General features: G+C 36.5%; 1 protein-coding gene across 3 annotated transcripts in view; it reads left to right on the plus strand.

The window, feature by feature from the left end:
* Positions 1–13,894, plus strand: part of LOC142337517 (uncharacterized) — a 320,572-nt gene that overhangs the window by 270,198 nt on the left and 36,480 nt on the right. For 2 of the 3 annotated variants that reach the window (XM_075386800.1, XM_075386799.1), the window contains exons 12-14: positions 843–1,556; positions 1,863–2,114; positions 10,200–10,817. In XM_075386800.1, the coding sequence (XP_075242915.1) occupies positions 843–1,556; positions 1,863–2,114; positions 10,200–10,817 (1,584 nt within the window). The remainder of the gene's footprint in view (positions 1–842; positions 1,557–1,862; positions 2,115–10,199; positions 10,818–13,894) is intronic. The other variant, XM_075386801.1, reaches the window with a different exon arrangement.

A 13,894-nucleotide genomic window follows, 5' to 3' on the forward strand; every position in this document is an offset into this window, starting at 1 on the left:
GAAGTGGAGCGAAAAAGCGAGTGGTTTTGCGGCGTGATTTTTTTCGCTCTAATTTCAAAATAGAGTGAGAAAACGGTGTTTGAACAAAAATTCGCCTTCTCGCTAGTGGTTTTTTGTTCACATGCGGCAATTTCACTTTGTTTTTTTTTACTGTTTTTTCGATTTTTTGGATCAGATTTTTTCTAAATGGTTTTCCCAATCCATTCATAGTCCCTTCTAGGTCTAGTTTTCTGTTTAGTCAATGAGAATTCTTTGAATTGTACGTCAGGACTTGTCCTGCTAGATTCTGACAAAAAAAAATTAATTAAAAATAATGGATGCTTATTTTTGAAAAGTTTTATTGGGGCAAGGTTTTATTAAATGATGTGTTGATTTTCAATCTGTCTTATCTTTTGCCTGAAAAATTTTATTGCAAGAGGTTAAACTTATTTTCTCATAGATTTCTCTAACTTGTGATGCCTATATATGCGAATCATTTGCGTGCTAGGCGTTAAATTTCTCTCTTATTGAGGGATTTTGTTCCTGATCAATTTTGTCAAACGTGGCTCAAAGGTACATTTGCTTACTGTAATTGAAGGTGATAAGATCAACCAGTTTATTTCTCTCTAATGGAAAATTATTAGAGGACTACTGATAGAAACAACACATGATTATGCAATTTTTCTAAATAGAAAATGACGACTCAGCACTTGGTTAAAAATTTAAATTTCGCACCGTCGGTCTTTTTATTGTTAATTTTTTACACCTCGGGACTAAAAAGCTATCGGATATTTCAAGCAATATGCCAGTTTTGTTTCTTCTTTCTGTTTGCAGGATTATTTGATGAATTTTGTTGTTTTTAGGAGCTTTTAAGTTTGGTGTTTCCTCGAATGCTCAAACGTCTTCTTTCAAATTTGGAGTCACTCCATCAGTTGCAACAAAACCAGAAGATAAAACCGCAACTGATGAAGAAAAGGAGAAGCCAAGCATCTTCGAAGGGTTCAAGGGCTTTGGATTGAAATCAGCCGCAACCAACAGCAGCACGCCTCTGTTTGGAGCCCCCGCATTTCAACCTGTAAGCAGTTCCAATGTATCGCATGATTTGAGCAAAAGCAGTGTCATTACCACAACCACAGCTTCATTGTTTGGGACTGCAACCGAAAATGCGAAACCGACTGTAGCCAATTCTATATTTGGTTCGCAATCATCTGGGACATCGAGCATTTTTGGATCGAGTAGCGCAACATTGTCAACATCAGGAATTTTTGGGAAAACGGCAGCCACCGAAGTTTCCAGTAACGCTGCTCCAGCTCCTGAAAGCAACAGCATCTTCGGAAAATCAGCCGCTCCTGCAAGCAGTGGAATTTTTGGCAAGTCTTCGGGTACTGCTCCTGTCAGCAGTGGAGGAATGGTGTTTGGAAAAGGTGCCGGAGATGGAACTGGATCCAAGTTTGGCCAGTCTGTGTTCGAAAAACCAAGAGCTGAGCTACAAACAGCTGATGGTAAGACAACTGCATGCGAAAAACATTCTGTGTTAGTTGGATCGTGCTGTCCGGAGATATCTGAGGCCTTAAACAGTTGAGTTTAGAATCCTTTAGAGAGATTCACATCTACATGTACAGCAGCCAAAAGTGTATAACTTCAAATAAAGTTCGACAAAGTTGAAGTAGTTCAAATTGTGAAGAGCTTAAAATAGGACTCTGCAGCATGTGTGAAGAGAACAGAAAATTAAGAGTATCCGTAAACCTTAGCAGCAACATCATATAGGAATTTACGCAAATACACAGTGCTTGTCTTTGTTGTGCCAAGTTGTTTTTTGGTAGTAGTATAGCTAAGGTAAGTTTCCAAGTTTTTAATATGCCGGTTCACTATGATTGTTCCAGATTTGACCAAAGAGGCGAGCGAGAAATGCGGGGTGACATTTGAGACAGAAGCAGAGGATGACGAGCGGTACTACTGTGAGGAGGATGATGGTGAGTACGAAGAAGGGGAAGGATACTACCCTGGGGATGAGTACTACGGAGACGGGGAAGACGAGGAGTATGTATATGGAGATAATTACGAGGAACCTGAGGAAGGGGAGATATTTGGATACGACGAAGAGGGACAGTTAACTGATTTGGATCATGTTCAAAGTAAGAGGCAACAGATTGCGTTTTTTAGTTACTCAATTTTTACTCAGAGTTCTATTGCAACAGCCTTGCGATGAGTCAATAAATTCAAAAGTTGAAATTTTCAAAGTTTGTTTAAACTTTCTTAATCAGATACAAAAACTTTCCATTAACCTGTTCAATAGATTTATGACAAGTCGTAGTTTTTAATAGCCGCACAGCGATAGCTGGGGCTATTATTGGCCTTCTCTTGGTTTTTTTACAATTCAACGAATTTGAATTGTATTGGGGCGCTGTCTTTTTACGACTCGAAGAGGAGTATTGGAGAAGTCCTTTTTTTTTAATCAATTTTATTGGAGTGATTTTTAAAGCGGGAAATGAAACGTGTGAAAAAATTTGGAGTGGTTTTTGTGCTGAACAAAAGTGAAGAGCGGAGCGAAAAGAGAGTGGTTTTTGTTCATACCGCTGTTTTTGAGAGAGCGAGAAATTGATGTGTGAAAAAATTTTCTCTAAGCGAGCGAAATTTTTTGTTCACATGCGGCTTTTTAAAACCGTTTTTTTGTTAATTTTTTTGGTTTAGAAGTCTGATTATGATATTGTGTGATGCTTAGGGTTGTTTTAATAGTGGTTCGTAGGTTTCTGGTCATTAATAAGAATTTTATACCATTTTGCTGGTTTTTCAGCTATTTTGCTGAATTTTTGGCGAATTTTAGCTGTTTTTTGCGTTTTGTTTTGTTATAATGCTTTGTATGGGCTTTCAATAGACGCATGTTAGTTACTGAGCTTTTAGATACCAAGTGATTACATTTTCGTAGGTTTTAAACGATTTTGTTGATTAGAAAAATGACAATAAACTGAAAAATATTGAATTATTTTTCTTAATTTTTTGCTGTTTTTCGCTTTTTTTCTAAACTTAGAGAAATTTTTCAGCCTATTCGAGTTTCTTATTGTTTTAGAAGTCTTCCAGTGCTATATTCGCTCCAATTAACGTTTTTTAGGTCTATGTGCTCCCGTGAAATAAAAAAAGCTTAATTTTTTTCTATGATTTTTTTCAAGTTGTTTTTAAATGCCCTTTGTGTTCTTCAATTTTTTATAGCATTTAGGGACGCATATGGCCCCAATTAATTGTTTTTGAAGCGTTGTGATGATTTTGATTTTAGTTTTGAGTCCTTTTGTTAAAGATAATTGAGTAACTTTTATAAAGAGTTCCGCGAATTTTCGTGTTTTTTTTGGAATTTTTGCTGAAATGTTCTGATTGTCTGCTTTTTGCTGCTTTTTAGTGTTCTAGCTTTTGATAGGAGTTTTTCTAGGTTTCGTTGGAATATATTTAATGCGCTTTTCATTGACAAATATCACTAACTTTTCACTTTTCTTAATCTCGAACTTTTTTTCTGTTTTTTTCGGTCTTCGTTTTTACTTTTTTAAATAGACAATGATTTGGATTGGTGGACACTTGACCAGATGTAGTATTAAAAGTTTTTTGAAATAATGATTTGAATTCAGCATAATGGAATTTGATTCATAATTTGTGGCCAATTTTTGTTTTTTTACAGAGATTTTTTTTGTTTTTCATTTCCTTTCTTTTACCTTCGTTTATTCTACATGAAAATTGTGTTGGGTTTTTGTCTCAAATAGCAGTGATTCAACGAAATAAAACTAAACCTATTGCATGTGTTTTCTTCAAAAAGTGTTTTTTAAACTTGCAACTCAATGTAAAACTTTTATCACGTGCTTTATCGTCTTTTCTGGTCAGTTATTTTTTCATTGTTCTTTTTCATTTTCTTGTTTTAAAGTGACAAGTGTTATTCAGTAGGATAAGCATTATGTTAGTTATTGTGGTCAATCAGTAGAATAAGTTTTATGATTGTTAGGGGCGTTAGTTTTTTTCCTTCGAGTCGTTTCCGGAATTCTTCCGGCTATGTTTTTTTTAAGGTCTGTTCACACATTTTCATGATTTTTGAAGTCAAATTGGAGTAGTGATTTTGGTCACGCCGAAACAGGAAGTGGAGCGAAAAAGCGAGTGGTTTTGCGGCGTGATTTTTTTCGCTCTAATTTCAAAATAGAGTGAGAAAACGGTGTTTGAACAAAAATTCGCTTTATCGGTAGTGGTTTTTTTGTTCACGTGCGGCAATTTCACTTTGATTTTTACTGTTTTTTTCGATTTTTTGGATCGGATTTTTTTCTAAATGGTCTTTCCAAACCACTCATAGTCCGTTCTAGGTCTAGTTTTCTGTTTAGTCAATGAAAATTCTTTGAATTGTACGTCAGGACTTGTCCTGCTATGTTTTTTTTTCGTCGTCATGATTTTTGTTACGACCATATGACGTCACAGACACTTTTTGTTCATTCGTTCATGCAATTTTAACTGAAATGCATGTGTGACGTCATTTTTCGCTCTTAGTGGAGTGAGTTGTTTTTTGTTCATGCGCGTGATTAAATTTTTGGTCACACTTGACTTACCTCACTCTCAAAAACGACTTCCTCACTTTGAAATTGACTTTTATTTACTTTAATTCAAAGAGATAAGGTCAAATGGGTGTGTGTCACTCTAAATGAAGGTTATTTGAGATCAGCTAATAGAGGCAGCAATAACTTATACAGATTTTTACTCAAAATATAACAGATCAGCCTTCAATGAAAAGACGATTTTTCTTTGGTCTGTCTTTTTCACTGTTTTTTTTAGACTGCCGATCTACGAATCTATTGCGGCTATTTTCTGGCAATCTGCCAGCTATCGTTTTAATTCTTCGTCTCCGTCGATGATTCTTGCGACCATTGACGTTTTTGAATTTCAGTCACTTCTAATGCTTTGCAGTTAAAATTTGTGTGCGTGACGTCATTTGTTCTGCGTTTAGGTCAATTGTGGACTTACCTCGCTCAAAAAAATGTTACTTCCTCTAGACAATTAAGCTCGATCCGCTTCATCCCGTTGCCGGAGACCGAAGTCCCAACAGTAGGAATTTGCAATTCTTGCTTAACTATCCAATCAGTAGTAGCGACGGGCGGTGTGTTGACTTCTGAACTCACTTAATGAACTGTAAATTTTATGAACATCTAGTTAAAGATCAATAGTGTGCATCTAAGTTGTGCCAAACGTATATGCCCTAATTCTTGAGTATTGGAGCCTTGAGTTTTTGATTTCGAATATTAATTTTGAAAGAGCTCGTATGTGACTCATAAAAATGACAGTCCGAATCTAACCCAAAAAGTCTAGTGGTCTAGGGACTGGTGGTCAATCTGCCTATCTTATTTCTTTAGTTGTTTCAATTCCATGGAAGGCTACAAGCGTCTATCGCGGCTATTTTCCGTTTAAGTTCTAGTTTTTAGTTTAGTTAATGAATTGTTGGTCAAAACTTCTCCGGTCTGGTCTGGTTTGGGTCGTCACCCCATGCCGTCGTTTGCAGCTCGCGAAATGTCGGGACATGTTCGTCGAGGACTTTTGTTCTTTGCACTCCTGGGTTTTGCTTCTCTTCGGGACGTATTTCGTATGACTGGTTTCTCCTTGACATGATTTCATGATTTTCAGATTCAATTTCTTTGGAAACTACTCATCACATCCAGAACAATCACTTTTTACTGCGCATTCACGGTGCATTCTTTCCGCATGATAGGCAACTCCAGCTCTTGACTTACGGATTATGGTGCACTCTGACACGTCTTGGTGTCTGGTTCCTCAGCATGTTCCGTTCGCACAAGGTCTTCTCCGTCCATTTTTTATCTTGTGCTGACGCCCAGAGTGTTATGTCCTTGAAACGGCCCTTGATTTTTGTCCCGGTCTTTCGACTCTGGGCTTCGTTTTCGACCCTTATTGGGACCCATTCAGTTTTTTTCGTCAGACTGATCCAGAAAAGAGGGGTGCATCTGAACTTCTTTCTTTCTTTCTTTACTTGATAATGGCCGCTCAACGACCATTTCTTTTTAAGATTTGTTCACACATTTTCATGATTTTTGAGGTCAAATTGGAGTAGTTATTTTGGTCACGCCGCTACAGGAAATGGAGCGAAAAAGCGAGTGGTTTTGCGGCGTGAATGTTCTTCGCTCTAATTTTAAAGTAGAGTGAGAAAACGGTGTTTGAACAAAAATTCGGTTTCTCGGTAGTGGTTTTTTATAGCTGCGAAGCTGTAAGCTGAGCGTAGCTATATTGCGGTGCTCTTGGTTTTGTTTTGTTTCGTCGTCTGACGCTCTTTTTTCGTTTTACATTTGTTCACACAGCAAAGCTGAAAAAGTCAAATTTTCTGAATGACTTCTTCCTCTCACTGACGGCATTTGCGCGCGTGACGTCATTTCTCACTCGCTTTAGCGAAAGTTTTTAATAGCCGCACAGCGATAGCTGGGGCTATTATTGGCCTTCTCTTGGTTTTTTTTATTTCGTCGTCATGATTTTTGTTACGACCATTTGACGTCACAGCCACTTTTTGTTCATTCGTTCATGCAATTTCAACTGAATTTCATGTGTGACGTCATTTTTCGCTCTTAGTGGAGCGAGTTCTTTTTTCATGCGCGTGATTAAATTTTTGGTCACACTTGACTTACCTCACTCTCAAAAATGACTTCCTCACTTTGAAATTGACTTTTATTTACTTTAATTCAAAGAGATAAGGTCAAATGGGTGTGTGTCACTCTAAATGAAGGTTATTTGAGATCAGCTAATAGAGGCAGCAATAACTTATACAGATTTTTAATCAAAATATAACAGATCAGCCTTCAATGAAAAGGCAAATTTTTTTGGTCTGTCTTTTTTACTGTTTTTTTAGACGGCCGATCTACGAATCTATTGCGGCTATTTTCTGGCAATCTGCCAGCTATGTTTAGGTTATTTGCGTGATTAGATTTTGATCTTACGTGACTTACTTCACTCAATAAAATGACTTTTGCACTTTAAAACTTAGGTTTAATTTGAATTTGCTTAAGGTCAAAGGAACTCATATGTGCAGTAAAGGTCCCTAATAAGAGGCTTCTGTGGAATGAATTTTAACAAGCTTTATTGATTTATCGCCGAATGTTTTTTAGTCTAGTTTTTTGAGCGGCGTTTGATTTTTTTTCAAATTAGATCTGTATCTGTTTCTATCTCTATTATATGGCATGCAGGTCTATTCTTTCGCAGCTATTCCGGCAATCTGCCGGCTATGTTTGTTCACATGCGGCCATTTCACTTTGATTTTTACTGTTTTTTCGATAATTTCGATTGGATTTTTTTAATGGGTTTTCCAATCCATTCATAGTTGATTCCAGGCTTAGTTTTTTGTTTTAACCAAATTTCCGTTTCTGGTTAATAGCCGCCCTCATCTTCTCAGCCGGCTATTATAGCGCTCCTATTTTTTTTTACTTCGTCGAAAAAAAAAATGTTTCGCTTTACCTCATTTTGCCGCCTTTTCAACATTTTGCGTGAAATCTTTTTGACTTCTCTAGGCTAGTTTCTCTCTTCTCTCATTCTGCTAAAAGTGATTTTGAAAATCAGTTGCTCAGCAAAGCAATTCAAAATGAACAGAGTTTATACAAAAATGAATGTCAGAAATAGAAACGGGATAAAACCATAAAGCCCAATTTTAGATGCCCGCTATTTGAACGTCGTTCCTATTAGTCTTATTTACCATCTCTAATGCTTATTGTTATTGATAGTAGCCCCTGTAGCCTCTCTCTAAGAAACAGAAGTATGTTCAACTACGAAATGCCATCAAAATAAATCGGACTCAAAAAATGTTTTTGTACAAAAATTTTTTTTTTCAATATCTTCTGTTATTTCAATACCCATCATGCTTATTGGAATCAACTGCGGCTATTTTCCGGCAATCTGCCGGGTATGTTTAGTGGTTTTTTTGTTCACGTGCGGCATTTTGACATTGGTTTTCTGCTTTTTTAACTTTTTTTGATCTGATTTTTTTAGAAATGGTTTTCCCAATTCAGTGATAGTCCATTCGAGGTCTAGTTTTTTTAGTAAATGAAAATTTTCTGAATTGTACGTCAGGACCTGTCCTGCTATGTTTTTTATTTCGTCAAGATTTTTGTTACGATCATATGACGTCACAGCCACTTCAAATCTGCTTTTTGTTCATTCGTTCATGCAATTTCATCTGAAGGGCGTGCGTGACGTCATTTCTCACTCTTAGTGGAGTGAGTTTTTTTGTTCATTCGCGTGATTAAGTTTTTGGTGACACGCCACTTGCCTCACTCTCACAGATGACTTTCTCACTTTGAAATTAAAATTGACTTTTCTTTACTTACTTTTGTGCAAAAAGATGAGATCAAGTGAGTGTGTCACTCTAAATGAAGGTTATTTAAGAGCAGCTGGTAGAAGTAGCAGTAACTTATACTGTTGAGGCTGAGCTTTCACAACATGCTTAGGAAAATACATGAGCATAAAAACAGATAGGGAAAACTCTTTTGTATTAGTTGTCTATTAGTCATCGTAATAGTCCCAGTTTTAGTTATAGTTACTAGTACAGTCATACTGACTGGAGTGACGTGGAGAAAAAGGGGGAAATAACACAACAATACACTGCAAAAGCAACCACAGAAAACGGCTTTCTTCCTATACATCAGCAAAATATTGCAAAAAAATCAACTGACTTGAGCCGTAAATAACGTGTTACTGTGTCTTGCGTTTAAATTATTCTTGAGCAGTAAATTGTTACTGTGTCTTTATTGAAAGCTATTCTTGAGCAGTATATTATTTGTTACTGTGTCTTGTATCTACGAATTACTGGAGCTGTAATTGAACTGTTACGAACCCCAGCTTCTGGAATTTCAAGTCTTACGAACTGAATTGTAAGGCAACGGTAAGTACAGCAAAGCGGATATAGTAACAAAAGCAAACTGCATAAACGAAGTATCCGGACAGATTTTGGAACCACTCAGAACGAACTGGACGATGTAAAACGTTCTTTGTGATAAACAAAGAGAGCAGCCGTTACATATTTATATTATTAATCAAAATCCAGCATCTTATCCTTTAATGAAAAGAGTAATTTTTGTTTTTTAAAACTGTTTTTTAGACTGTAGATCTACCAATCTATTGCGGCTATTTTCTCGCAATCTGCCAGCTATGTTTTCAATATGTCGAGCTATCCGAAGGCAACTTGTCGGTCTCTTCTGTTTACATGCATTTGCAGTGCGTGACCGAGCCTTTGAAGAATCCTCCTTTTGATATTCATGTGCACTGATTTTATCCTGAGCTCTTTCCTTGCATCCCACATGATCTTCCTCTCCATCTCTTGCAGAGGCACTTGTTTTTGGAGCTTGAGACATGTCGGTATTATATGTACAGTTCTCTTAGAATTCGGCCGATCTCTATGATGTTCCAGGATCGGATGTGACAGTTGTAAATTATGGTGCTCTCTACGTCTGCCTCTATGACACTTTCTTGGGTTCTCTTTGACAACCGAGAGTGTATTAGTTTTGCTTCACTTTTGCCTAAGCTCCCATTCCGTGCTTGCTTCTAGCGTCGGTGTCTTCTTTCTCGCCAAGCCATACGCCCAGAAGTGCGTTGCTGATGCGCTAGGCTCTCCTGATGTGATATTCTCTTCTTTGACGTCATTCTTCTTTTCGAAGAGCTTTATCGCCCTCTTGGTTTTCTTTCGTGACTTCCATTGTCTTCGTGTGCCTTTCTCCATCCCTGGGATACCGGCCGGTTTTTTATGTTTGTTCTTTCTCTATTTCGGTCGCGATGAGGCTCAAGGGGATTAGCAGTGACTATTTTCCGATAATTTGTCGGCTATCTTTCTATTGCAATCTCTAAGTGCTTCAGGGGGATTCAACGGTGGCTATTTTTGGCAACTTTCGGGCTATGTTTAGAAATTCAATTTGCCTTTCATGTGGTCAGTGCGGACTTAAGCGTTCTATATATGTTGTCAACTTTTGTAGTATTCAACCAGAAAAAAAAGCAATTCTCTGTTCGCTGTTCTGCCTTGTTCTGTTGTTTGCTGTGATAAGTTTACGAGTTTACACTGCGCGCGTAGGTTTTCTACTCATTTAATTCTTATGAACAAATACTCTCAGTAAGTTAAATCTATCATCGATAGCTCAATTTGATGATGAATTTTGTGTAAAGGAATAATGCTGAAGATTCTGGTTATAAAACAATTGTATCCATAACAGAACAATTTTATTTAGACACACCCATGCGTATGACCGCTGGACGACTTGGACCGTCAAAGCCAGGGCAGTTCATGTCACCTATGGCTCGATTTGACCCGAACGAAAGTGCGGGAACCCCTCCTCAAGTAACCTCTGTATTCGGCACAAAACCACCAGCATTAGTTAACCCAATAGCAAAAGTTCCCGTTGCCAGCACTGCGGAAGACTTTGAAAAACTTGACGACGAAATCAATGATGATGAAGAAGAAGAAATTGACATTGTTTATGAGCGAGCATCGGATGAAAATCCAGAGCATAGGTCGCTGGTTGAACAGTACAGATTGCCTCCCCTGTTCTACGATTCGCTATCGAAGCCAGAATGTTCCGGATGTATTGGGTGTGATGATGATCCAAATTTGACGAATAGAAAGATCTACAAAGATGACACAACGGCCAAAGTGACTTTAAAACCCGAGGTTGAGGCTCAGCGGATTGCAGAGTCTGGTACTTCAAAAGAAGCTAGCCAGTCGCTGGATGCCAGTAAGACAAGCGGGTTCTTATTTGGAACACAGGTGCAAAGTGGATTTTCGTTTGCATCGTTGGCCAGTAATGCTGCTGATCAAGGCGGCGCTTTCGGGCAAGGAAGTAGTACAGGTCAGTTTTCCGTTTTTTAGATGCAATGGAAACCTGATTTTTTAATTATAGCTGCGAAGCTGTAAGCTGAGCGAAGCTATATTGCGGTGCTCTTGGTTTTTTTTTTGTTTCGTCGTCTGACGCTCTTTTTTCGTTTTACATTTGTTCACACAGCAAAGCTGAAAAAGTCAAATTTTCTGAATGACTTCTTCCTCTCACTAACGGCATTTGCGCGCGTGACGTCATTTCTTACTCGCTTTAGCAAAAGTTTTTAGGTTATTTGCGTGATTAGATTTTGATCATACGTGACTTACCTCACTCAATAAAATGACTTTTGCACTTTAAAACTTAAGTTTAGTTTGAATTTGTTTAAGGTCAAAGGAACTCATTTGTGCAGTAAAGGTCCCTAATAAGAGGCTTCTGCGGAATGAATTTTAACAAGCTTTATTAATTTATCGCTGAATGTTTTTTACTTAGTTTTTTGAGCGGCGTCGATTTTTTTTCAATTTAGATCTGTATCTCTTTCTATCTCTATTATATGGCACGCAGGTCTATTCTTTCGCAGCTATTCCGGCAATCTGCCGGCTATGTTAATTATAGCTGCAAAGCTGTAAGCTGAGCGAAGCTATATTGCGGTGCTCTTGGTTTTTTACAATTCAAAGAATTTGAATTGTATTGGGGCGCTGTCTTTTTACGACTCGAAGAGGAGTATTGGAGAAGTCCTTTTTACGACTCGAAGAGGAGTATTGGAGAAGTCCTTTTTTTAAATCAATTTTATTGGAGTGATTTTTGAAGCGGGAAATGAAACGCGTGAAAAAATTTGGAGTGATTTTGGCGCTGAACAAAAGTTAAGAGCGGAGCAAAAAGAGAGTGGTTTTTGTTCATACCGCTGTTTTTGAGAGAGCGAGAAATAGATGTGTGACAAAATTTTCTCTAAGCGAGAGAATTTTTTTGTTCACGTGCGGCATTTTAAAGCAGTTTTTTTCATTTAGTTTGGTTAAGACGTTTGGTTATGATTTTGTTTTAATTTTAGGCTGGGTTCGGTAGTGGTTTGAAGGTTTCTGGAAATTAATATGAATTTTATGATAATTCGGAGGTTTTTAATGTTTTTTGCTGATTTTCGGGCAAATTTTTGCGTTTTTTTGACGATTATTTTGTTTTACTGGCTCAAATGGGTATTGAAGAAACGCCTTCTACTTGAGCAATTTTATGATAACAATTGGTTACAGTTTTGTGGGTAAGAATCATTTTTTTGTTGAGAAATATGACAAAAAAATGGCGAAAATTGGAACTATTTTTCTTAACTTTTTGCAGTTTTTCGTTTTTTCACTGTTTTAGCTAACTTTCATAGCCTATGATGACTTGCCTATTGTTTTGCGAGCATCTGGATACCCTATTGATTGAAGGGAATTTTTCTTTGGATTTATATGTTTTTGAAATATTGAAAAATTTAGTTACTTTTTCCAGTTTTTCAGTGAAAGTTGTTTTTAAGAGCTTTTTTTTTCATAATTTTTGCCTATAGTATTTTTTTCAAAATTCACATAAGTGGTTTTTTTATTTTTTAGTTGTTTTGATGCAGTTTTTTTGGCAGAGATAGTTTTTTCGGGATCTCAATTTATAACAATATTTGATCAGATTTTTTATCATATTTTAACAGATTTGATTTTATTGTTTTTACTTTTTTGTTTCATGACTTTGTTTCAAGATAATCATAAATTAATGAAGGCACGTTTTGTTTGACGAGTAGTTGGATGGCGTTTAAATTGTTTTTTACTTCGAGTTGTTCCGGATTTCTTCTGGCTATGTTTTTTTTAATCAATTTTTGGAGTGAATTTTGAAGCGGGAAATGAAACGCGTGAAAAATTGAGTGATTTTGGCGATGAACGAAAGTGAAGAGCGGAGCGAAAAGAGAGTGGTGTTTGTTCATACCGCTGTTTTTGAGAGAGCGAGAAATTGATGTGTGACAAAATTTTCTCTAAGCGAGAGAAATTTTTTTGTTCACGTGCGGCATTTTAAAGCAGTTTTTTTCATTTAGTTTGGTTAAGACGTTTGGTTATGATTTTGTTTTAATTTTAGGCTGGTTTCGGTAGTGGTTTGAAGGTTTCTGGAAATTAATATGAATTTTATGATAATTCGGAGGTTATTAATGTTTTTTGCTGATTTTCGGGCAAATTTTTGCGTTTTTTTGACGATTATTTTGTTTTACTGGCTCAAATGGGTATTGAAGAAACGCCTTCTACTTGAGCAATTTTATGATAACAATTGGTTACAGTTTTGTGGGTAAGAATCATTTTTTTGTTGAGAAATATGACAAAAAAAATGGCGAAAATTGAAACTATTTTTCTTAACTTTTTGCAGTTTTTCGTTTTTTCACTGTTTTTAGCTAACTTTCATAGCCTATGATGACTTGCCTATTGTTTTGCGAGCATCTGGATACCCTATTGATTGAAGGGAATTTTTCTTTGGATTTATATGTTTTTGAAATATTGAAAAATTTAGTTACTTTTTCCAGTTTTTCAGTGAAAGTTGTTTTTAAGAGCTTTTTTTCATAATTTTAGCCTAAAGTATTTTTTTTTCAAAATTCACATAAGTGGTTTTTGTAAGTACTAGTTGTTTTGATGAAGTTATTTTGGCAGAGATAGTTTTTTCGGGATCTCAATTTATAACAATATTTGATCAGATTTTTTATCATATTTTAACAGATTTGATTTTATTGTTTTTACTTTTTTGTTTCATGACTTTGTTTCAAGATAATCATAAATTAATGAAGACACGTTTTGTTTGACGAGTAGTTGGATGGCGTTTAAATTGTTTTTTACTTCGAGTTGTTCCGGATTTCTTCTGGCTATGTTTTTTTTAATCAATTTTTGGAGTGAATTTTGAAGCGGGAAATGAAACGCGTGAAAAATTGAGTGATTTTGGCGCTGAACAAAAGTGAAGAGCGGAGCAAAAAGAGAGTGGTTTTTGTTCATACCGCTGTTTTTGAGAGAGCGAGAAATTGATGTGTGACAAAATTTTCTCTAAGCGAGAGAAATTTTTTTGTTCACGTGCGGCATTTTAAAGCAGTTTTTTCATTTAGTTTGGTTAAGACGTTTGGT

Source organism: Convolutriloba macropyga, chromosome 4 (genome assembly GCF_964194025.1).
Source record: "Convolutriloba macropyga chromosome 4, txConMacr16.3, whole genome shotgun sequence".
Lineage (NCBI taxonomy): Eukaryota > Metazoa > Xenacoelomorpha > Acoela > Convolutidae > Convolutriloba > Convolutriloba macropyga.